The sequence below is a fragment of the Artemia franciscana genome, chromosome 8 (genome assembly GCF_032884065.1).
Source record: "Artemia franciscana chromosome 8, ASM3288406v1, whole genome shotgun sequence".
Lineage (NCBI taxonomy): Eukaryota > Metazoa > Arthropoda > Branchiopoda > Anostraca > Artemiidae > Artemia > Artemia franciscana.
Genome location: NC_088870.1, coordinates 28077394 through 28104315, shown reverse-complemented (window position 1 = coordinate 28104315; position 26922 = coordinate 28077394). Strand labels below are relative to the sequence as shown.

Below are 26922 nucleotides of genomic sequence, written 5' to 3'. Positions count from 1 at the left end.
CAAACCTTGCTATCAAGTAAGCCACATAAAACTAAGTGATTCTACTATTCATAAATTATATTCCAATAAGGTTAAAGGGTTTTTCACCATTAAACTCAAATCAATCGGATTGCCCTAAGATTTAAAGGTCAGATTCCCCATCTGGGATATAGCCAATATTTTCATTTTTTGAAGAAATGAAAATATTGATTTTCATTCATTTTTTGAATTTTCATTTTTTTTTTTCCCTGTTGGACTTTCACAGACTTTTCTGTAGCTAAACAGTTTTCAAGTGTAGACTCCCAGTGATAAAATCTCTATATTGTTATATGTACCTTTTGGCAACCCCCCCTCCCCCTTCTATATCATTGTGGGGGCTTCCTTGCTGTGTAGCTTAGAAAACAAGCAAAGCCCAAATACCCATTTAGTTCTAAAAAAAAGTTCTAAACAATTGTTCTTTGCTTTTACGTGTCTAGAATTGATTCGATCCAATAACTCTTTCAATATTGTCTGCACCGATTTGGCATAAATTCGAGAGTAAAATCAATGAGGTTTTATACTATTACATAGTTTCACAATCCCCATCAAGTTGATCACCCGCACAAAATTTTGCATTTTTTGGTTTTAAAGGTTTTTAACCTTTTTTTTTAGCATGTATATTAAAAGGTACTAAAAATAGTACATTTTATTTGTTTTTGCTCACAGGTGTATTCTTCATACCAGAGATACATTAATGGCATTCTATGTGCAGTCCATCCTCCGGAGCTCTCGTGCCGTTGAGAGGAAATTATCTTCAATGGGAGAAAAATACAATCGTGCCTAATATGAAAGAGTATATCACAGTTTTTCTAAATAAGCTAAAAGGTGAGAAATGTTGGAGACCGAAATGTTGGAGACAGACCGACAAATTCTGTCGGTCTGTCGGTCCCGGTTTTGCTACTTTAGGCACTTCCAGGTAAGCTAGGACGACGAAATTTGGCAGGCATATCAGGAACCGACCAGATTAAATTAGAAATAGTCGTTTTCCCGATTTGACCATCTGGGGGGAGTGGGGGGCCCATTAATTCGGAAAAAGTATACAAATTGAAGTATGTTTAGCTTACGAACGGTTGATCAGATCTTAATGAAATTTGATGTTTGGAAGGATATCATGTCTAAGAGCTGTTATTTTAAATCCCAGCCGGATCTGGTGACATGGGGGGGGGGGGGTTGGGAGGGGGAAACCTAAAATATTGGAAAACACTTAGAGTGGAGGGATCGGGATGAAACTTGGTGGGAAAAATAAGCACAAGTCCTAGATACATGATTGACATAACTGAAATAAATCCGCTCTCTTTGGGGTAGTTGGGGGGGGGGGGGGTTAATTCTGAAAAATAGAAAAAATGAGGTATTTTTAACTTACGAACGGGTGATCGGATCTCAATGAATTTTGATATTTAGAAGGATATCGTGTCTCAGAGCTCTTATTTTAAATCCCGACCGGATCTGGTGATATTGGGGGGGAGTTAGGAGGGGGAACCTAAAACTTGGAAAACACTTAGAGTGGAGGGATCGGGATGAAACTTGGTGGGAAAAATAAGCACAAGTCCTAGATACATGATTGACATAACCAGAACGGATCTACTCTCTTTGGGGTAGTTGGGGGGGATAATTCTGAAAAATTAGAAAAAATGAGGTATTTTTAACTTACGAACGGGTTATCGGATCTCAATTAAATTTGATATTTAGAAGGATATCGTGTCTCAGAGCTCTTATTTTAAGTCCCGACCGGATCTGGTGATATTGGGGAAAGTTTGGGGTGGGGGAACCTAAAATCATGGAAAACGCTTAGATTGGAGGGATAGGGATGGAACTTGGTGGAAAAAATAAGCAAAAGTCTTAGATACGTGATTTACATGATTGGAACGAATCCGCTCTATTGGGGGAGGAGTTAATTCTGAAAAATTAGAAAAAATGACGTATTTTTAACTTACGGAGGAGTGATCAGATCTGCATGAAACTTCATATTTAGAAGGACCTCGTGACTCAGATCCCTTATTTTAAATCTCATTGGACCCAGCGTAAATGGGGGGGGGCAGTTGAGGGGAACCGGAAATCTTAGAAAATACTTAAAGCGGCGAGATCAGGATGAAACTGGATGGGAAGAATAAAAACCTGTCTAAAACACGTGACTGACATAATCGGACCGGATCTGCTCTTTTTGGTGGAGTTGGGGGGTGGGGTGGGGGGTAATTTTGAAAATTGAGGTATTTGTAACTTACGAAAGGGTAACCAGATCTTAAAGAAATTTGATATTTAAAATGGTCTTGCGCTTTAAAGCTCTAATTTTAAATTCCGACCAGATCCTGTGACATTGGAGGGAGTTCCAGGAGGAAACCAGGATTCTTGGAAAACGTGAAAATTGGGGTATTTTTATTTTACGAATAGGTGATCGGATCTTAACGAAATTTGATATTTAGAAGGAATTCATGTCTCAGAGCTCTTATTTCAAATCCCGACCAGATCTTTTGACATTGGGGGGAGTTGGAGGGGGAAATCTTGGAAAACCCTTGGAGTGGAGGAATCGGGATGAATCTTGGTGGATAGAATAAGCAAATGTCCTTGATACGTGATTGACGGAATCGTACTGGATTCGCTCTCTTTGGGGGAGTTTGGGGGAGGGGTTCAGTGATTTGGCGAGTTTGGTGCTTCTGGACGTGCTAGGACAATGAAAATTGGTAGACGTGTCACGGAGCTGCACAATAAAATCGTTTTCCCAGATTCGACCATCTGGGGGGCTAAAGGGAGAGGAAAAATTTGAAAAAATTAGTTATTTATAACATACGAGTGATCGGATCTTAATGAATTTTGATATTTAGAAGGACATCGTGACTCAGAGCTCTTATTTTAAATCCTGACCGGCATTAAGCCTCTTATTTTCCTTTTAAATCAATCTATTGATTCATAGAATTTTGCTAGAGCTCATACCATATGATCTCTTGGCTCTTAGCTCTTCTTGCCTCGTCACAAGTGCCATGTGAGCTCTTAGCTCTTGTTAATCGGATGCTTTCTGTGAAACAACGTCCAAACACACGATTGGTTCGGCGATGCGAACAATTATCTTAGCCATCCAATGTTTTCACAATACTTACGTTTAAAAATCTCTGAAAGATCTATAGAACTAACAGTGTTAGATTTCCTTATTCGACTGAAAGTGTTCGATATTTCAGAACGGAAGCCATTTTTTCTTGTGGTTAAATGGTGTTTGAAATTCTTCATTTTCTTGTTTGTAGCCTCTGTAATTTTTGATATTCCATAGGTGGATGCATTCCCCGAATCTCTTGACTTCTGTGAAATACTGTCCTTGAAAGAAAAAGTCAATGTTATTCGTATCTTTGCAAAAAAAAACAACTTACAAAACTCATGAAAACATAAACTTCAGGGATTTAGAGTTTCGAACAGGATTTAATATCACTACGCCGTAAGTAGTACCCTACAGCAATTTTCAATTGAATTAAAAATCAAGGGAATTCCGATTAATTTATTCACAAAGATTAGTCAAGCGATATTATTATAATCATAGGTATGTTCAGGGATGATTTTTTTGGGGGAAAGGGGTGTGTATACAAAGGAGCTTTTCCAGTGTGAGGGGTGAGGGATTTGAAAAAACAAAAGTGCATTTTCGGCTCAATTATCTATTTTTATCACAAAACTAAGGCTAATATTGTCATCTAGAAATGACATTGAATTGGCAGAGCACACTAAGTATATATTTTAACGATAGTAATTCGGTTTCCTCAAAATTTAGTAATTAAGATTTTCTCAGGCTGTTGATTGCAGATATGAAGCCCGTGCAGCCCCTAGTTAAAGCTTACCGTCAAAAAACCAACCTTTTGGTACTAGTCTCTCCGGTTATCTCTTGTGAGCTTACTTATAAATTTATTAATTACAGATTTTAGGCTAGTACTGCAATATACAAATCTTTAATCGAATAACATCAAAACTCATACTTCAAAAATGATGCTTGATTTCACTGAAGTTGGTATTTACGAATTTTTTTCTTGATTGTAGTAAATCTCTGGCTGACATTATATTTTACGACTCGAAAGCCCAAAGTCATTAAGCAAATCACAAATGGTAGACCTACCATTTCTTGCTGAAAATCAGAGTCATGCAAGAATTTTCAATTTTTAAGAAGAACTCTCTTTATTAACTACTAATTACAAAAAACTATAAATACACACAACCGCCCTGGGGAAGGCTCAAAGAGCCTGATGTTGGACGGCTGCAATCCTCTGATTCTCAACCTAATTTAATAAGAAAAAAAAAAAAACAGAAACTAAAAAAAAACGGAAACTAAAGAAGGACAACACTCTCACTCAATTACTCCTTAATACCAGAATATAAATAAATAAAGGCTAACAATAATTAAAAAAAAAAGAAGAAAAAGAAAAAAAAAGAATTATCTCCCCACTTCCAATAAATATTTTTTTAAATTTACTTTAAACAACCCAATATGTTCCGCCTCCCTAATGCCAGCTGGGATATCATTCCAAATAGCCGGAGCAAATCACAAATGGTAGACCTACCATTTCTTGCTGAAAATCAGAGTCATGCAAGAATTTTCAATTCGTATTATTGGAGGGCTCAAGGTCGTGTCTCTGGGCCTGTGCCTTCCTCAAACCCTTCCTAACAACCATTTACTCGTATATTCATATTTATCTCTTTCAATTCGTAATCGCTTGGGAATTATTTAGTATATGATTCTAAACTATTCAAAGTTAATCATGAAACCATCAAGATGGCAGTATGACCATCCTAAAACAAGATAAGCTCTGTAAGCATTCCACAAACTGTGTTCAGTTTCTATCAACATTAGCATTTAAGGTTTTCTAAGATGTCTATTATAAATTTGAGTAGATTATTTGGTCAAATTTCTTCATTTCCTTAGTCAAATTAGCAGCACAGTATATTCATTTTGGATGAAAAAAAGAAAGAATGAAAGCAGTAGGGTTCAAAAGGACACTGCTTTGAGAAGACCAGCAGTGACGACCTCTATACTTGACACATTACTGAGTTCATGGGGGCTCAAAAGTTTAATGCTGATTTATCACCTTTCTTCAGTTGTGAGCTGTGCCCCCAAGTTCAAAAATAAGTGTAGCCTGCTATGAGACTTCGGTAATTACGAGAAGCAAAAAACGTGGAGAAAATTAGGATAGATATTCCTATTTTGCTTACTGATGGAATCATTCCAATGATGCTTCAAATCTTTTTAAGGATAAGATATGTCCCAAGCCTTAGTATTACTAAATAAAAAAACAAGTTTTTTTCTAACTGCAAGTAAGAAGCGACAGTAAAACTTAAAATGAACAGAAATTATTCCGTATATGAAAGGGTTGTTCCCTCCTCAACGCCTGGCTCTTTACGCTAAAGTTTAACTCTTTCTCACAACTCTACTTTTTTTTAAACGAATTAAAACGAAATTTGCATATTAATTTTTTTTCGGCTAAATGGCTTTTTCATAGCTTTGATTGGAAGATTTCGATACAAAAAAGGGGGTGGGGAGGAGGTCTAGTTGCCCTCCAGTTTTTGGTTACTTAAAAAGGCAAATAGAACTTTTTTTTTACGAACATTTTTATTAGTAATAAATATACGTAACTTACGAATTAACTTACGTAACGAACTTCTATATTTGTATAGATAACTTCGAAGACCACACTGCCTTTCCATGACGAAAGTAAAACAGTCCAAAATAGGGATTTTCACTGTCAATAAAAAGGTATCATCCCTATTTTGAACTGTTTTACTTTCGTTATATTTGTATATTTTATTACGTATATGAGGAGGTTCGCCCCCTAGTCAATACCTCACTCTTTACGCTAAAGCTTGAATTTTGTCCTTATTCTTTAATAATGACCCCTCAATCCCAAAGGCCGTAGAATAAATGGTTGAATTTTTTAAAAATACTTTAGCGTAAAGAGCGAGGTATTGTGGAGGAGATGAACCCCCTAATTTACGTAATAATTTCTGTTATTTTTAGGTTTTAATGCTGCTCCTTACTTCCAGCTGAAATTTTTTATTTATTTATTTTCTCAGTGTTTTTCTTAAATAATGCTAGAAAATCCTGCAGTCCCTTCATGGAAGTTCTCTTTCCTCATGATAAATTCCTCCATGGAATGATCCTTCCACGTAACGCCCTCCCCTGAACCACCTCCCACCTTCAACACGAAAGCGGCCCCCTGAAAACGTCTGTACACTTCCCAATAACAATTACTATCTGTAAACAATGGTCAAAGTTTGTAACTTGCAGCCCCTCCCCCGGCGACTTTGGGGAATTAAGTCGTCCTGAAGGACACAATTATTAGGTTTTTGACTATGCTGAACAAAATGGCTATCTCAGAATTTTGATCCGATGACTTTGGGGAAAAAATGAGTGAGGGGGGGGCCTAGGTACCTTTCAATTTGTTGGTCACTTAAAAAGGGCATTATAACTTTAATCTTCGTTGAAATGAGCCCTATTGCGACATTGTAGCAACACTGGGTCGATACGATCACCCCTGAAAAAAAAAAAAATAAACACGCATCCGTTATCTGTCTTCTGGCAAAAATTACAAAATTCCACATTTTTGTAGATAGGAGCTTGCTTTTAGTGGGTGTTCCCCCTATTTTTTAAAATAAGGCAAATTTCCTCAGGCTCGTAGCTTTCGATGGGTAAGACTAAACTTGATGAAACTTATATATTTAAAATCAGTATAAAAATGTGATTCTTTTGATATAACTATTGGCATTAAAATTCCGTTTTTTAGAGTTTCGGTTACTATTGAGCCTCCTTACTACACGTCGCTCCTTACTACAGTTTGTTACCACGAACTGTTTGATTTTTAGATCAACGAAGTACCTAGAGAGACCCAGTCATCGTCTTTTTTTGTCGTTTAGCTGACCATTCAGGGCCTGTGTTCATCTCTCGGAAAGACCGAGGTTTGAGCTGAAATGGCATATCTGTCCGTCCTCGACTTTTATCACAGCCAGTTTCCAGACAAATTCTCGTTAGTATTGAGGGGAAAGAACCGTAGGTAGAAATAGAACTTCCAAAGAGATTCAGGAGTTGATCACAAAAGCTTTATTTTGCTACGTCCCAATACTTTCTTTAAAATATTAATGAGGGCTCGTCCAGAAAGCAATTGTTTACTCTAAATTAATATTCTATCGCTAATACATTTTATGTATTATTTTTATATATTTATATTTTTATATATTATTTTATATATTTATGCATTTATTTTTATATAGTCAATTTATCCAAATTTAAGGAGGTTTTTTTCATTGCAAACACCAAACGTATTTGCATCAGATCATAAATACAAAATGAACTTGAGGGTAAAAGAAAACTAGTTTGTAAAACTTAGCTGTTGATGGAATAGCGAATACAAAATAAATCTCCTAATGTTGGGCTAGTCGCTAACCATCAATTATTAAACCATCAAAAACAGATTTCATTTTTTAGCCAACGATTTTAACATTCCCAAGAAGTGCAGTAAAAGGCAAAAATTAATATTTACATGATTCTTGAAAATAGCGCAAAACTGATAGGAAATCAGACATTTAGATCATTCGAAAAACGTAAAAAGTTCCGCTTGATTAACCGCCCCAAGTCTAAATGTGAAGAAAAGAAAGAAATATTAATCAACTTTTCCTATTTATGTAAAAATGCTTGATTGAAAAGTCTAGTTTATTAGCATTAAGATTTTATGAATTAAATTAACATTATTTTTAAGTTTTTTGTTCAATTTACCAGAGAGTTGAAACCGTTGAGTCTTGTAAATCTGTCTTTAATTTTTTTTTTTTTTTTTTTTTTTTTTTTTTTTTTTTTTTTTTTTTTTTTTTTTTTTTTTTGTTTGTTAGTGCTTCATTCCAAGAAGAAATTGTTAACTGCGGGTGGTAACCTTTTCGTTTCCTTGGCTACTAAATAGGCCTAAGCATCTTCACGTGACAAATTTTCTCCAATTTGTAATAAACTTTTCATATTCGAGAAACGAGTAACGTAGTTCAGTTGATCTCAACTTCATTTTGAAATTTTTATACAAGGTAAAAAAACGAATAAACATTATAAATTTCTTTCGTGTGACAAAATTAACTCGGAAATTAAAAAGAAAATGAACAAATTTACTCCGTTTCCTCTTGAATAGCATAGTAAAATGAGAACATTTGAAAATACTTCTTCGGTTAATGTGTATGGCCGTCCCTATAATCCGTGATTCAGCTCATTAAGCATAGAGCATTTGCAGCGGAGAAATTCAATGTAGTCTCATACCTTGAGCGACATTTCTAATTGATGGGAAAATTATAAAAAAAATACTAGCAATAAGTTTTGGTGTGAGGGTAACTCAACCCCATTCAACTCAACCCCAAACAACTCGACCCTTGTATAACTCACTCAACCCCTGTATAACTCAACCCTCATTAGAATTAAAGCCATTCAATTTAACTTGATATAACTAATTTTCGGTCAAACCAACCACTTAAGGGGACTCTATGGCACTTTAAAGAATCATCCTATCTCGTCCATTAAATACTTATTTAGTTTGCGTGGTCAAACTATTTAGAATTAATTTGGCGGTTTTCTCATAACTTGTAGAGCTTGGATAAGAGATCCGAATAACAGCCGAAAGCTAGACACTTTCTTTCCCAAAAAAAAATTTAAACAAAAAGAATAATAAACAAAAAAACTATTTGACTTCAACCATTTTGCGCCGGAGGTGGAGATAATCAGTTTTAAAGAAACTTACATCATTAGAAAGTGTGAATATTTGTTGTTCTTTTTGTTTTTCATTAAAAAGAGGAGAATTTTTATTTAAAGAGTTCGGGAAAGGAAAATCCCTAAGAGTTTTCTACCATACTTGCTATGGAAACGCTTGGATTCAGCTCTAATGAAATATTGATTGAGAAATCGGGCAGCATAGGGAATTCCCTCCGGTGCTACTCGCTTTGATTGAAGACATTGTCGACATAGGGGACGTAAAGTTTCATTGCCTTTCAATCAAATTTCGCAGTCTAACCACACATCTTTAATAGCTCTCGATTCTTGCTAGTCCCCTGGAAAAATTCGCTAACGAGCCCTTTGTCTTTAAGACAGTCAACCGATAGTCAGCTGATTGTAACTTAAGAGAAATGCATCTCTCTAAGATTTTTGTGAACACATCTTTTTGTATAAGGATTTATTTTAGAAAAAGTGAATAAAACTACCAATTCAAAAGTTTTAAGTTAACAGCCACAATGATTAAAATGCAATAAATTTATTGCACACATTCTTTTTCAAACAATTCGTGGTAACAAACTCTAAGTAAGAAGCGACCCGGCTCAAGAACATATGAAACTCTAGAAAACAGAGTTTTGATATCAGTGGATACATAAAAAAATCAAATTTTTTACTGATTTCAAATATATAAATTTCATCAAGTTTAGTCTTACCCATCAGAAGTTACAAGCCTGAGAATATTTGCCTTATATTCGAAAAAAGCGGGATAAATCCCCTAATAGTCATAGAATTTTAATGAAAATTACACCTTCAGATTCAGCGTATCAGAGAACCCAACTGTAGAGGTTTGAAGTTCCTGTAAGCAAAAATGTAGAATTTGTATTTTTTTTGCCACCACGGACGAGTGTTTATTTATATTTTTTTTTTCTTCTCCCCAGGGGTGATCGTATCGACCCAGTAGTCCTAGAATATCGCGAGAGGCCTCATTCGAACGGAAATAAAAAGTTATAGTGCCTTTTTTAAGTGACCAAGGCAACTGGAGGGCAACTAGGCCCCCTCCCATACTCATTTTTGCCCAAAGTCACCTGATCAAAATTTTGATATACCCATTTTGTTCGGCATAGTCAAAAAATCTAATATCTATGTCTTTGAGGATGACTTAATCCATCACAGTCCCTATGGGAAGGGATGTAAGTTGTGAACTTTGCACAGTGTTTACATATAGTAATGGTTATTGTGAAGCATACAGACGTTTCCAGAGGAATTTTTCTGGTGAGGGGGTCGAGGGGAGAAGTTTCCATGGGAGCATCTTTCCTTGGAGGAAGGAAATTTTCCATGAAGGGGGTGCCGGATTTCCCAGCAATATAAAATACGATCAGAAATTAAATAAAAAATGAGTTTTTTCAACCGAAAGTAAAGAACAACATTAAAACGTAAACGAACAGAAACTATTACGCATATGAGGGGGTTAGCCCGTCGTCAATACCTCGTTCTTTACGCTAAAATTTGAATTTTGTTCCAATTCTTTAAGAATGTCCCCTGAAAAACAAAGTGTTTCATAAGAATAAATAGCTCGTTTGAAAGCACTTAAAAAAACTTCAGCATAAAGAGCGAGACATTGACTAGGGGGCAAACTATGTTGCTCGTTACTTTCAGTTGAAAAAAATTGTTTTTTTTTTATTTAATTGTTTCAATAGTTCCATTGAAGCAATTAAATAAATAAAAAAACAATTTTTTTTGTTTCCGTGTGCAAACAGAAACTTAAGGTTCTAACCATAAGTTTCTGTTTGCACACGGAAACACGTTCCTTGGTAAAACTTGTTACCAATAGTTGTTACAATGCCTTGGGTTGAACAAGAAATAACTGAGTTAATGATATAGACCAAGGGACTGCCCACTTTCAAAAAATAATGTACACCATGTGAGGCGTGTCAAGTGTGGTGGAAGGGTGCTAGGTGTGGCGTGACGAGGTACTACGTAGAGGAAGTGCGTCTAGGCCCAGGGTTGAGTATAGCACAAGCAGAGGAAACGAATGGCACTCTGAGCAGCAGGCCGGATAGCCAATAGTGGGTAATACCTCAAGAAGGACACCCGAGGAGGTTACTAAATTGCAACATTATCTTAAGACGCTACCTGAGAAATATCTTTGTTAGCATCATCTTCTGACTCGAATGGATCTTCAAAATCATCAATGACATGATCAGGAACAGGCGAAAGACTCTTATTAATGACTTCATACAGTGTTTCATAATGATTGCTAGACTCTTCAGGAATTCTTTCTGTCTCTGATTCACCTAGAAATAAAAATGACGGCCTTTACGTTTTAGATTCGTATGTACTGAGTTTTTTTTTAACTAGCTGTCTTCTCAGCTTATTTACGGTCAGATGAATCTCCACTTTCACTTTAACACATGCTGCTGGATTTTGTAGTCAAACTGAAATTAAACATAACTGCCTATTGATCAAAGTTCTATATTACCAACTATCAAGAGGGCGATATTCGCAAGTTGGTGACATAACTGCACTTCGAATACGAATCTGCAAGTAGAGAGTACTTCCGGATAAGGATTTTAACGGAAGATTCAAATTATTACCCTCGTGGCTTCAAAAAAAAACAAAAACCAACGAGTTCTACTATCTTATTTAGACCTACTTTATAAGCCATTAGCTCCATGAAATGAACACTATTTTTGCAAGCTATACCGAATCCTAACACAGATAAAATTAATAATCCCAATTCGGTTTATTACTTTTCCTCGGACTTTTCAATCTCAACAGTCTTAAAACCTCTTTGTGGTCAGTGGCTAAATTACGACACAAAAGAAATAAGCTGACGAAATAAGCTGAACTTGTCGTATTTTGAGAGTTTTGTTTATAGAGAATTTAACAAACACTAAAATCTGCTCGCAGCGACCAAAGCTACTCGGTTTATTTGCATAACAAATCTGCGAATCTGACGTAAAATATGGAAATGAAATACAAAATTGTAGGGACTTTTGACAGAAGCTGATTTCCTTGAGACAAGTAGATTAGGACAACGGAATCGTAATCAATTTTCAAATATTTTGCCTATTCAGTCGATGCTAGGACAACTTTCACCAGACGGTCTTTCAAATTGGTTAGCTTCGCTTAGGGTTGCCACCCAATAAAAAAAATGTCCCGAGTAAGCTAAAAGGTCTGATGTCCAATAGTCTAGATTCGAGTCAGTGGGCATGGCCACCTTCAGGATGTTTTCCTGTGGGAAAGGGATAAAAAATGATGTTTCGGAAGAATATGGCTTTTAAGAAAATTTGTTTTTTATGCTGTTAAAAAACATATTCCCAACTAACGTTTTTCGTCCTAAGATAAAGAATTGTCACGAAAGGAATGGGCAACAAGAGAAAATGGGCAAGGGTTGTCACCAAATAAAAAATGTCCCGAGAAAGCCCAAGGGTCTGATGTTCAATAGTCTAGATTCGATCAATGGACACGGCCACTTTCAGAAATTTTCCAGCGGAGAAGGGATAAAAAAAATAATATTTCGGAAGCATATTACTTTTTAGAAAATTTGTTTTTATGTCTATAATACCTAAATGCATTCTAAGAGACCACATTGGCTATACCTGACCTATGAAACAAATAAGAGAAAATATAATAAATGAAAAAAACAGAGAAAAACAAGGGTAGTGTCAGCCAGTAGAACAACATGAAGAGAAAATAAGAAAATATTTAGAGAGGGACCTTCGCCAAGTCATCCTCAGTGAAAAAAAAATCTAACCTTTTGAAGTAGACTTCACGAGAGACAAAAGACAAAAAAAAAAGAGACAAAAAGACACTAAACAAAAATAAACCAGAATAAATTAAAGACACTTTCATCAATTGGATTACGCAAAAATTATCTGGTTAGCATTAGAAGTTTCTTAAAGAAAAGTAAATAGCCACATTGACACCTAATACGAGCAGAAATAAAGCCTTAAAATAACCTACATTTACTTAAAAAACCTAATCGAGATAACTGAAATTGGAAACTAAGTGTAAATCAACGTTAGGGGTTATAAAATAAATTTCGGGGCCCATTCCAAATGGCATATTTAGCCATGTTGTCAATTAGAACTGTCATCCAGGTATACCTTAAAAAAATAGCTACAAAGTAATTAGATAAAAAGATATTTTGAAACGTTTTTATGCCATTTTTTGCAAGTAGGCCATATGCTTTTCCTGTTCCATGAGAGAATTCTAGTATAATCCGTGCCGGAGCTGTAGGCAGTATCTCTTATAAAAAAAATGCTGGTTCATGGGCGTACGGAGAGGGGAGGCAGGGTGGCAGCTGCCCCCCTAGAAAATCAAATTTACACTAGATATGGCTGAGAAAGCAGTTGAAAAAAGGTAGATGGCTAAAAAAGCAGTTGATGAAAGGTAGATGGTTGACAAATCTGGAAATAAACAGCTGGAATGACAGAATAAAAGTCAAACATAGAGCAATTATCCATAATGCCTTGGAAATTTTTTAGCTCTAATCCAAGAAGATTAATGCTGAAGCTTATTGATGATTTATGATTTTTGGTGATTACTTATTAATAAAGATTTCATAGGTATGATGGAATTTGCTGGCAATTTAAGGTTTTGCGAACTGCCAATATAACTTCAGCTCCCCCCGCCTTTCATCACAGAATCGGCTGCCCTCCCTAGACAAGAAGCTAAGTACGCCCATGTGCTGATTTGTCCATGTGGAGATCTTGATTTGATGGCGTCCTACATAGATGTCTTCGTTCAACCCTTGTCCCCTAAAAAATTGAATATCCAAGTTGAATTTTGTCAATATGGATAGATTCAGTACTCCAAGGGCTTCGACTGTGGTAGAAGAGGTCGATACAAAACAGAGACTTCTTGGCGTCCAGGTACCGCATAAACAAACTAGCCTGGTCTACAGTGCTTACATCTGTTGTCTCTTCTGCCAAAAGAGAGAGAGCAATTTTTTCCTCATCTACAGTTACTTTTCTTTTTATTATACTATGACAACACTCAATGGTGTCATCTTGAGATGCTTTGCTGATATATGTAGTGTTTTAAAGAGCTGCTGTCAAATTTCCCATTGCTTTCCCTGAGGCCATAATAATTTAAATGACTTAAATAGTATGAAAATTGCAACTTGGAATGTTAAACTTAAAAGATAACTATCATATTGACTGACGAATTCAGACGTTTTAAACTGGACCCGAGAGTTGACTCTCGTTGTCGCTTGCCTTCCAACCGCAGCCTCTTCTTGATGTTATGGCTCGATACAGCCAACCTGGGAAAATACAAATTCTTGCTTAAAGTTCTGTCCTATTTAAATCACCTGCAGCAAAAAAATTTAATATGCCAGTTTTAAGAAAAAAACAACTATGTAGTCGATTTCGAGGCCGGGCCCCGGCACGGCTACGTTCCAGGCTTGTAAATATTTATTTCCATTGTCCCTTGTTTTCTATCCGGAAATAACGTGAACCTCTTCTTGATGTCATCGGCCAGGCCCCACCACGACTACGCGGCAGCCTTGTATATGTTGCTGCTCATTGTCACTTGTCTTCTAATCGCAAACAGCGTGAGGCTCTTCTTGATGTCATAGCGTCACGATAAGTTCGATACTTGCCATCATGGGAAAAATACGAATTCTTCTTTAAAGTTCTGGCCTTTTTAGATTGTTTTTTTTTTTTTTTGCCAGAAACGTCAATATGTCATGTGTAAGGAAAAAAACTGTGTAGCCAATTTCGAGGCCAGGCCCCGGCACCCAGTATGCGGCAGGCTTTTATATATTTTTCATAGGCAATGCAATAGTGTTGCCTATTAGCGAAGTGGGCTCTATAAATTATATATTTCTTTCTTTTTTTTGCCAAGGCACCTCATATGGAAGTTGTCGTATAAACTTTGAAGGGGGCTCAATCGATTGGAAATTAAAAGTCTTACCATTGTCAAGAGTCAAAAGTGATTGGAGGACAAGCAGCCCCCTCCCTCGCGCACTTTATTCCCTCAAGGACATCAATTGAAAATTTTTATATAGCCATTTTGTTCAGCATAGTTGAAAGGCGCATTAACTGTGCCTCTAGGAACGACCAGCCAATCCCCCACATCCATTCTGGCAAGGGATGAAAGTTAGGCAATTCACCTATCGTTTACATATAGTTTTTGTTATTGGAAAAAGGGGGCAAGTTTGAATTGTGGTGTAATAAAGGTTAAATATATTAAGACGAAGCTTGCAGGGAAGGCTGCGGTGAGCATTGAACCAAATCAAATTACCCCAAACATGCAGGCTATACCCATGCTATTCAGTTCTCGAAAGATAGATTAGCAAGTCTCGACAATGGAGAAATAGTTGGATGAAGAATGAATTCGACTACTTTGGCTGGTATACAATCAGAACCAGCAGACGCTGAACCTTTTATCCATTAACAAGACTATCAATATCAACCTTAAAAACTGGCTCTAGGGAAATTGGTTAATTTATAGCAAACAGTATTACTGGCTTTCGTATAAAGTGAATATACCACTCGATGCCTTTTTTATGATCTTCACAAATATAATAATCGCTTCTACCGGAAATTCAGATTTAAGCACTTTTTGATCTCTTAAAAATGACCTAAATATGGGGTATAAAAAAGGCTTAAAACATTGGTCTCAGACTTTAAAACATTGGACTCAAACTTATCGTTTCATTATAAATCCATTTTTTTTAATGTTATATTATCCACAAGCACTGATTTTTCACGATTAAATTGGATAAATAAATTGTATCAATGTAATGGCATTTTCTTCTTCCTTGACATCGAATTTTTAATAAAAGCATGCGTTTTTGGTCGAAAATATGAAAGCCGGCTATTACGAACGCCAGTTCTACTGTTTGCTATAAACTTAACTATATTAAATACAGCAATGGTTGGTTTACGTATTTAATATATGCTATGCTTTACCCCCACCCCCCTGATGTGCAAATATATAGCCCAAATTTGTTTCTAAACTATTACAGATTTGCGTTTCAAATATCCTATTATTTTGTAAAAAAAAAACGACCGAAAACGCATGCTTTAATTGAAATTTCGGCGACAAGGAAGAAGAAAACGCCATAACATTGATAAAATTTATTTATCCAATTTAATCGTGGAAAATCGGTGCTTGTGGATAATAAAACATTAAAAAAATGGATTTATAATGAAACGGTAAGTTTGAGTCCAATGTTACAAAGTTTCAGACCAATGTTATAAGCCTTTTTTATACCCCATATTTAGGTCATTTTTAAGAGGTCAAAAAGTGCTTACATCTGAATTTCCGGTAGAAGCGATTATTATATTGGTAAAGAGCATAAAAAAAGGCATCGAGTGGTATATTCACTTTATACAAAAGCCAGTAATACTGTTTGCTATAAATTTACCCGGAAATTGACTTATAGCAAGTTAGACCACCATACAATTTAGGATCAGGTTCAAAAGGAAAGGAGCATGCAGAAGTAGCAGCTGTTTTCCAACATTAAAAATATATAAGTTAAATGCTTCTTGACCATTAAATTCAAACTGAACAACTTTGTTATCAACCACCAAACTTAGAGGCATGCAAGAAGGCAGAGACATATGTTTAAGGACGGAGCTGATGACGCGCCAAGTTTTCCGAATATCCTTTCTGCATTTTAAAAGTTCTTGAAAATAATAAATAAATTGAGCCTTTCGAATCAATCTAAAATATACAATTGATATGTACAAATCGATACCAGCATTTAACATTTCCGTTTATACCCTAGCGAGAATATTTAGATAATAGAAGGTTGTAGGTCAAAGAATCGAAAGCTTTTCGTGCATAAAAAATATAGCAGCAAGGATCGAACCCGAATTAAGAGTCGAATGCAGAAAAAGAGAAGACAAGTATGCTTCGTTTAATGTTCAGCTCGGAAGCCAAATTTTATTTCAAGAAATTTTGTTTCTAAAATGAAAAGCAGATGAAACAGCATTGCCTTCAGAATTTTACCAGTATCGTTTTTCAATGTTCTCAAAACTAGGAATAGCATTTGCTGACTAATCTACTTTGTGTGTTTTCACGCATGTTTATGACGATGACGCTATTTGTTCTCTCTTCTTGAATAGCCAGAATAACTATGGAATTGCAAGTTGATTGGGCTTATGTCAGATGTAAACTCATGTCCCACTTTTACTGCATTTGATGATGAAATACGACTTAACGAGTATGACTATGGGATATTCACTTTCCAGATTCTCACTCATGTGTACTCGAATTTGTGTCTCCGAACCTACTCCCAAAGTAAAATAAAATTTTATGTTTCTTCAGCATTCGCTGATTGGCTTAGTGCATAAGATTTGGTTAACAAAAGTGTATGGTTAACCAAGTGTATTGGTTAACTGTAAACCAAGGAATCGTAAAGTCGAATCCAGAAGAATTAGAATTGAAAATTCTAAAGTTGGATTACTTCTTTTTTGTATTGTTTTTCCTCTTTTCCAATTTCAGTTTAATGAAAAAAAGTGGTGAGGGTCCAATATGCGTAAGTTTCATGGAAACTGTAGATTTACGGATGGATGGATAGACAGGGTCGTATCAAGAATTTTTTCAGGGGGAGGGAAGAGGTATTAACAAAACGTTTTTTTCAGGGGGGGGGGACAAAAACTTTAAAAATCGCATCAAAATTTGTTTAAATTCATCTCTGTTGCTTTTCTACGAGTCGAACAAAACATTTCGGGAAGGGGTTTAAACCCCTTAATGGAAACAATCTTGTGGAAATGACATTATATTTTGGAATCCCGTTTATAATTTTTGCCTAAGGCTAAAAACGATTATTTTCGCTTGTACTTGAGCTGAAGCCTCTAGTGTAAAAGCTGAAGTGGAATTTTATAATCTATGTAAGAGAGGACTATCAAAACCTGATCCAACAAGGCTTTGTTTCTCCAAGCCATTATTCTATTTTCGAGCGGAAAACTCCATGCAAACGGTCAAGCTAGCAGGCACCAGTCCCAAATTGAAATGATAAAAATATTGTGAACTATGAAGTTATAGGTAAAATATGATATAAACGTATAATATGATTTAAAAGTCGCTTAAATGAGATAAACCAATCCCTTCCCTTGTGCTGGGTGCTTCGAGCAATCCCTGTCCGTAACTAACTTTCAAATGAGCCCTTAAACAGCTCTCGATGGCGTTCCAGTGTCTCCTAGCGGTAGAGAAAAAGAAAAGGTAGAAAAAAGGAACACACTAGTGCTACACAGGCTAAAATATGATTTTTCCTAGGTTACTATAATGAGGGGCTAATAGGCTCCGAAGAAAGGTTCTCGACCAATATGATTCAAATGGCGCATTTCTTGTTTCAATTCCGAGGTGCTGTCTTTGATCTTTCAGGTAGCAATAAAATACAATGAAATAAAATGATATAGAAGTTGCTGAATGAGGGATATCATCCCCCTCTGGCCTGAGTGCTTCAAGCCCTCCCTGTCTGTAATTAACTTGCAAATGAGTCCTTCAACACTCTCTACGATGTCCCACCTTTCGACGATGGTGATTCTAATGACGCATTTCTTTTCAACCCTGAGGCAGTGTCTACGAGGCATCGAACCCAATTTAAAAGGGTTTCAGGCCATTTCTAGAAATTCTGATAAATTGGTTTTCGTTATAAACTTTTACAATTAAGATATACCAAAATGTTAGTTTCTATTACTAAACGAACATTAAATGACATTTTTTCAACACATGTTTTTTAAATTCCAGTTACCATGGACTGGGGTTCCCTCTTTACTAGGTTACATCTAGGGAGGGGGCAACGATAACAGGGAAGTTGTATAAGATGCTTGTCGGTAGTTCTAAACCTATTTGCTACCTCAGAGTTTCTGCTTGATAGCTTTTAGGTCGAGCAAAAAGAGCACTTCGCTATAGCGCAATCTCTTTTGTATTTTTAAAGGGGGCCTGGTTGAATTTGTGTTAAAATGAGACCTTTTCCAACCTTCTACGCCAACTAGTTTGATATGATCATTCGTAGTGAAAAGAAAATAGATACAAACAAAGACGTTTTGGGACCATTCTTCCCGGGACAACTACAAAATTGTGTATTTAATCAGATACGGGCCACTCAAGACTTCTGGGACATGGTGGACTGAATAAGGCTACAAACCGAAAATAAATGGAAACAGAATTTACAACAGAAGTGGAAAACTCTTTTACCTGACTTGTGGAAGCCAAATTTAGGAACCAATAAACACTGTAAAAGTTACAAGACTAATGCAAAAATACATAATCTTAGAAGGTATCTCTCTGAACCTCAGTAAGGTAAATAAATATAACAAACCTTCGATCCAGCAACTGATTTCCTGTGCCTCTGATTCGCCATCTTTGCATACACATTTAAAGGGAACGACATTTGTGTATATGGTACTATAGCCATAAAAAGGTTCATATGCATATGTAACACTAGCATAGTCACTTTCATATGAGGAATCAGGGGAAGATGGTGGTGGTTCCGGAGAAGCTGCTCTTCCAACGTAGATTTTGGATGACGAGGAAATTGTCACTGTAAGGGTATTACAGAAGAAACATAAGAAAATTTATTTCGAGCCAAGATTTTTGGATTACATGTCGCTTCATTCTTAGGGCAAATTTGATCATACATTGCTTCATTTTTTGAGCAAATTTGCTTGCATATTGCTTCAATTAGGGACAATAACCAATAATCATAATATATATTAATTGATGTGTAAATAATTGCCGAAATTATACTTTTAGCATCATACAGGGGTCCACAGGGAAGGAATGGGAGGCGATTTCAACTCGAAGGATTAGATGCTAAGGAAGAAGTGTAAAGCCCTGAATTTACTATGGCGTCTAATAAATTTCGAAAAAACTATGGAATTAAAAATCCAATTCTAGTAATTCAAAATTGACTTTTTTCATGTATTTTTTATAAGTGTTTACAATAAACCCGATTCAGTAATTGGATTTGTTAAATTATTTGCTCTGCTCAGAAGTTAATACCCCAGAAAAACACATTTTCCACCCAAGCCACTAACTGGCCGTTCAGCCCCAAATTCCTAGCTACGGTCATGTGAATACCCTTTTCAAGCATTGGAAAACACTCACTTCATAGTTTGTTATTGGTGAGACAAAGCAAAAATATATCAGTGAATGAAGAACCAGGGAAATGAGAACGATGGCTCATATTTGATAATAAAAAGGCCAATAGTAACAGCAAATAAAGAAGATGTTTGTGTTCCACAATGTAATGTTGATATAGAGGAAAAATTCCAAAATATCGGAAACTGAGATGTATCGTTGTTGTAATTAGATTTGAATTCCAGATATTTTATTTATTCCTAAATTCGTAGCATCGGGTACTTTTAACTCTGTAATATACCGCTAGCTATTTACATCGTTCAATCATGAAGTTGGAAATGTCCGAATCTCCTTTTGAAGGTCGATAGAGAAACTTTTAGGGAAAGTCTCCGGGCAGATCGTTCCCAATCAAAGTACAATTTGGAACGAAGCTGTTCCTCAATTACTCTATTCTAGGCAAGTCAACCTTAAGATAATTAGGCCAAGCTGCGTGTCTGCTCTAGGAAGATGGGATACCAAATAGCTCTACAGAAGGAGGTGAATTCAGGTACTTGTAGAAAATAGCCATTGACGTTACATTAAACATTTCACTAATAGACTGGCAAGAGTCATCGATAACCACTGAACTTACTTATTAGCCCTATTCTGAATCTTCTGAAGTTGTACCAACAACTTTTTTGGAGTACCAGCATTCAAAGGGCATCCATGATGGGTCATATGTAAGACTTGTAAAATGGGAAGGACAAGCTGGACAGAAAAAGGCTTTTGCAGCGAAGACTGATCCTCAACCTTCCTGCGCAGAGATTTCTCACCCGATCAAGGTGGATTTTCGAAGAAAAATCAATGGAGAAGTTGAAACCCAGGAGACGAAGGTCGTTGACCCTCTTTATGGCTTCGTTTGTGAAGATGAAATTGGGGTATATGCGTGGCACTTTCCATCGGGGGATCAGCAGCTTCTTTGTTTTCGATGCATTAAAATTTACCATCCATGAATTGGACTACTTTTCAATTTTCAAAAGTTCCGTCTGAAGGGATAGGAAGGCTTGGGTTTGAGTTTCGTACTTCGAGACGGCTATGGGTATCACTGTGTCGTCGTCCAAATGATGTAGAGGACTTGCAAGGTTGTCTTCCATGACATCCATGCACATAAGGGAAACCGTAGGTCCCTAAATATTACTCTGGGGTACACCTACCATGATTGCATATTCGCGGGAAATTGAACCCGTTGAGGACAGCCCACAGTGAGCGATCAGAAAGAAAGCTCTCGGTCATTTTTAACGAACGTCCGCGGACACACTACGCGTAGAGTTTCTTTAATAAGAAGACCCATCCTGCTGAAAGATTTAGTGATGTCGAATGGCAATAGCCTGACGTCGTATGCTTTTGCTAGAAATTATTCACTCCTGGTGCTGGGCCGCTGTCAAGCGTTGAGAGTTTCCTGCGTAATCTATATTGGCGGTCACCTAAAAGGTCATTTGACTCCAGATACTGATAAAGCTTATGATCATAAACAGATGCTTCAGCAAAGGTCTCATAGAACTAGTGGCTTTATGGCATGCATATACACAGGGAAGGGCTTTAGATCCACTCCCCCCCCTACCCTGATTACAGAAGAATTTCACATAACTGTTAAATTTTCTGTATATTCTGCTAATTTTTGTTGTATTATTTTAAAGCTGCCCCCTCCTAAACAATGCCAATCCCCAAACGAAACAAGCCCTTGTTAACTCTTCACAAAACAGTGTGAAGCTTTTAATTGTTTTAAAAAGCAGAATTGTGGCAAAGAGTCAAACTTTAGCGTAAAGAGCGAGGGATTGCGGAGGGGAAAAAAACACTTCAAAAAGTATCAACAATTCGTTTATATTCATTTTTGTCACGTAGTCGATAAACATTTCGGGGGCAGGGGGTCAAACCCCCCTGGATACGGCCTCGAGGGCATGATATAATTTTTTTCCAGGTACTTGTATGATAAACCCCCTACCGTTCAAGTTGCTCATTCATTGGCGCATTATAGAACCGGTTTTTTTCATTAGTTTCTTTGAGCTTAGCGTGAGACAAGACAAAGAGAAGTGACAGAATAGGCGGAAAATATAGAATTTGGGCTATGTATTTGCACATTAAGCAGGGGGGGGGTAAAGTATTTGGACGGTGTGAAGCTAGAAAACAATTCTTACAACATAATATGCAGAATAATTGTACCTAACACATTAGGCATGCACACCCGCTATACTTTACCCCCCCCCCCTAAAGTGCAAATATATAGCCCAAATTTGTTTCTATAGTGTTATATTTTATCTTACTTTGGTATATTTAATTAGGATTGAGCATCAGAGAAACATATTAGAAGAATATTAGCTATGGGCTATATCATGCAAGTACCATTTTCCAAAAGTTTCAAAGGCTTATAACCAAGGCCGTGTCCCGGGGGTTAGGGGCTTTGTGCCCCCCCCCCCCGAAATTTTTGTCCGACTCGTAAAAACGTTGCATAAATGCATATAAACAAATTTTTGATTCATTTGTTAGTTATTTTTTTGTAAGCCCCCCAAAAATAAATCGAGGATGTGATTTGCTTGTAACCCTAGAAATTCTGGTCAACCACAGAAAGTGAGAGCCATATTTACTTTTCAGTTTTAAATTTCCTATCTACCGTTACAAAAAAGCTTGAAAAATAGAATACCACCAGATAGTAAAACCTTCAAATGCTTATAACTTTGACAGTATTGGTCACCGCTAAAAGAAATGGAATATTTCCGTCCCAGTTTTTATTCTGTATCGATTGGTGCATAAATGTTTGACAGAAAAAAAAGCTAATTTTACCAATGGAAACGAACGACTTTCATTTATTTTTATATGTTGGTAGGTATATATAGGTACTTTTTTTTTCTTAACTAGCCTTCCAAGAATTATAAATCAGTAACCTACTCGTCGAAATTTTAATATCTTTATCCTTTTCTTTTTTTCTTTGGTTTTACTAAATTACTTCTTAGACAATAGGACTAAAATAAAAAGCTTTTTTAATAAGCTATGATACTTTTACAATTAGGTGATATTTCGCGGTAGCCAGTTGTTTTTGTTTTTTTCTCTTGTTTTCTTTTTTTGTGCACGAATCCTTTTCAGAAGTAGCTAAAAATAACAGCTACAATGTAATACCATGTGATTCCCCATTTGACACTCTTTCCAAATACAATTTTCGCTAACATTACGATTGCGTCACAGCCCCTATCGCTCATGGTTGAACGTCAGCCTAGACTATAACCAGAGATTTATTGATGTTGTTTTTTCCCACTATTTCTTCCCCTCCTCCTCTTATTTCGGTAATCCTGCATGAAGACTACTGAGAAGAAAACATAATAAAGGCAAAAAGGGCATTATTCCGTTCTCTTATCGACACTCTTTCCAAATATAATGGTCGCTACTATTATGTTACCGTTTCTGGCCCCATCAACGGTTAAATCCAGTGAAGAGAATGGGCATTGGAGGGAAAGTGCCATTGTTAGTACCATTTGGCACTAGCAGAAGGTGGAATTTTAGAAAGCAGGTAGATATGAGCCATTAAACATCTCTCTACGATGTTCTGGTAGCCCATTAGCACCACCACTTGAGAAATGACACCAAAAGTGTCATTTGTGGTGTCATGGGGCACTTGCCGATGGAGGAAATTATAAAAAGCACGTAGATATGAGCAATAGCTTTAAAATGAGCCATTAAGCATCTCTCTGGGAAGGTGTGGGTAGCCTGCTAATGTTGCAGTATGTTGCATGTTCAGTAGCCTGAAAAATATTAATGAGGCATGGAGGGAGGGTATACGGGAGGGGTGATTGTAAGCCTCCAGTGAAGGGTTTTGGACCATAAATTTTAAACTGGCACCAGTTTTATTATTCTAAGCTTTTCCACTTGAGAAATAGTACCAAAAATTCTGCTTTTAGTGCCACATGGCACTTACAGGTGGCCTAACCGATATAGATCAAGTAGATATGAGAAATAGCTTTTAAATGAGCCACTAAACATCTCTCTACAATGTTTTGGTAGCCCACTGGCCCCAGCCTCCCCAATTGAGACATGACAGCTAGTAAGTAAGTTTTTTTTTCTTACTAATGTTGCTGTATGTTGCATGTGCAGTAACCTGAAACTTATTAAGGAGGCACGGATGGAGGGTATACGGAAGGGGTGATTGCAAACCTTCAGTCAAGGGTTTTGAACCATAAATATTACAATGATACTCGTTTTATTATTCTAAGCTTTTCCACTTGAGAAACGGTACCAAAAATTCTGTTTTTAGTGCCACATGGCACTTACAGGTGGCCTGATCGATATAAATCACGTAGACATGAGCAATAGCTTTTAAATGAGCCATTAAACATGTCTCTACGATTTTTGGTAGCCCACTAGTCCCAGCCTTTCAAATTGAGATATGGCAGCTACTAAATAAGTTTTTTTTTCCGGTTTCCCTTGGAGTTGATGTCTCTGGATTGAGTTGGATGCTTATTGAGTTGGGGAAACTATGCGCTACCCCCTGCCTAGCTTGTCATTTTTGGGGATTAATAAGGTGGGTGACTGGATTTGTTGAATTTTGTTTATATTTTTTATGTTGGTATTTTTCTCCCCTGTTCTTTCCCGGCCATGGAGCCTAATGGGGGAGATTAAATAAAATAGAAAGCACGTAGATGTGAACAATAGCTTTTATATGAGCTATTAATAGGGTGTTCTGGTAGCCCGATAGCAGCACCACTTGAGAAATGAGACCAAAAGTGTCATTTGTAGTACCACGTGGCGCACGCAGATGATAGAATTTATAAAAAGCACGTAGATATACGCAATAGCTTTTAAACGATCCATAAAATATATCCATGATGTTATGGTAATCCGATAGCCCAGGTAAAAAAGTAGACACATCAGCGCTACCAATGCAAAAAAGTGACTCTCCTTGCTGTTCAAGGTGGAGGACTCTAATTCTTCTTGACAAGGTTTTCGACCATGCTGATTCGAATTATGCACTTTTCATTTCAATCTGACGCCATTTTTGGGGTGTTGGGTTTCTGTTTAATTCACCTTGCTTTTAAGACTAACCGAAATAACAGTTGCCATTTCCGAATTAGTGGCAACTGGCAATTTATTCTCATTATGCAGTTTTTTTTCAAAACACTTTTTTCAAATTTTGGTTACTATGCTATGTGGTTCATTCTTTATTAGATTGCAGCTACTGATGCAACCATGATAGTTTTCTTGCAGGATTACTGTCAGTTGGCTCATGAGTCAGTTTGAAGAAAAAAAATCCAGGCCTGGAGAGAGAGGGACTGGGGCGCAGTTGTTACGGTCGGGAACATTTTTTATGGAATATTGACTGGGGAATTGAATGGCAGTATTCTATAGCTATTATTGTAGCTAGGTCTAGGTCAGAAAGGGAATTTTGCACGAAACTTATGCTATTTTTATCGGAAGTTTCTTTTGACATGCCTTGATTGCTAATCTGAATTTGACAGTAATCTGCTAAAGTTAAGTACATTAATAATTAAAATAAAGACCGGGTTGATCGACCTTTAGGTGACTTTCACAATCAAATTTAAAAACATATCATGCGCCAAAAAATCAAGGTCGTTTATCTGCTTATGCTTAAACGCCTACCCAGATCTGAAACATTTGATCTTGAAGATTTTTTCCTTGGTGGTCTGTGAGGAAACACCAACTGTTGGTTTCCGATTTCCACTGCCCCCTTAGTTGGCTTAGAAGCTACTAGGGGTCTGTCACGTTGTATTTTCGATTCATTGTGCATTGTTGCAATGAGCACTTTTGAAAAAACCTTATGTACAAAATTTGGCACTCATTTTATCCACAATCGTAATTTCACAGCTCACATGCAAAAGACCTGTTATTTATGTGTAATAACATAATTGGAATGTAGTTTCAAAACTTAAAAGCCAAATTTACTCTTCGAGTTCCATCATTATCCATTTTAAGCCAAATTCCGTGTCTACTATACTGTAATTTTTAAGGTCACACTCAAAGCACAATTTTTTGACACCTTTAACGAAAGACTACAACACAAGCCGTGTATTCTGATAAAGTATGCATTGTAAAAGAAGACTGAAATATAACCCTTCTAACGAAATAGTATCCATTCAGGCACTGCAGTAACTAGATTGGTCAAGGTCTAAAAACGAACTAAAGCCAGCTTGATTTTTGTTATTTGGCAGTGAGCCTTAAATGCGGGTTTGCCGATCTGAAGAACAAAGTTGTCTTATTAATTCACTACTGGATTTAGTCAAATTAATGGCTTCAAAATAATTAGCTTAAAACTAATCCGTTTAATCGTTTAATCAATAATATCCAGACAAAGTGGAAAGGTTCTAAAGAGTATTTAGATAACTTCAGAAGTTCAAAGAAAAAATTAATCCTATGCTTGTGAAAGTCATTTATCAAAGGTTACACCCCAGGGGCATCAATTCACAAAAATATGTAGAGATAAAAATGTATTTTCAAATTTAGAGAGGCAATTCTGTTCTTTTTTAGTTTTTATGGCACTTGGTATCTACCAAGTGACATATAGCGATCGCAAGTTCTGTCGGTCTGTCGGTGTGTCTGTCACTCCCGGTTTTGCTAGTTTAGACACTTCAATATAAGCTAGGACGAGAAATTTGGCAGGCGTATCAGGAACCAGACCAGATGAAATTAGAAATTGTCGTTTCCCTAATTCGACCATCTGGGAGGGGGACAGTTAATTCAGAAAAAATAGAAAAAATGAGGTATTTTTAACTTACGAACGGCTGATCGGATCTCAATGAAATTTGATATTTGGAAGGATATCGTGTCTCAGAGCTATTATTTAAAATCCCGATTGGATCCGGTGACATGGGGGTGAGTTGGAGGGGGAAACCTAAAATATTAGAAAACGCTTAGAGTGGATAGACATGAAACTTGGTGGGAAAAATAAGTAAAAGTCCTGGATACATGACTGATACAACCGGAACGGATCCGCTCTCTATGGGGGAATTGGGGGGATGGTTAATTCTGAAAAATTAGAAAAAATGAGGTATTTTTAAGTTACGAAGGAGTGATCAGATCTTAATGACATTTCAGTAACTCATATCTCTTATTCTAAATCCCAACCAGATCCAGTGTCATTGAGGGGAGTTAATGGGGGGGGGGGGTCGGAAATCTTGGAAATG

The 26922-nt window shown here is 36.6% G+C and overlaps 1 protein-coding gene across 1 annotated transcript in view; it reads right to left on the bottom strand.

Moving 5' to 3' along the window:
• LOC136030240 (uncharacterized) overlaps positions 1 to 26922 on the bottom strand; it is a 113824-nt gene that overhangs the window by 37347 nt on the left and 49555 nt on the right. Inside the window, exons 5-7 of the mRNA XM_065709067.1 lie at positions 18999 to 19220; positions 10847 to 11007; positions 3111 to 3321 (exon numbers count right to left, since the gene is read on the bottom strand). Coding sequence (XP_065565139.1) covers positions 3111 to 3321; positions 10847 to 11007; positions 18999 to 19220 — 594 coding nt within the window. The remainder of the gene's footprint in view (positions 1 to 3110; positions 3322 to 10846; positions 11008 to 18998; positions 19221 to 26922) is intronic.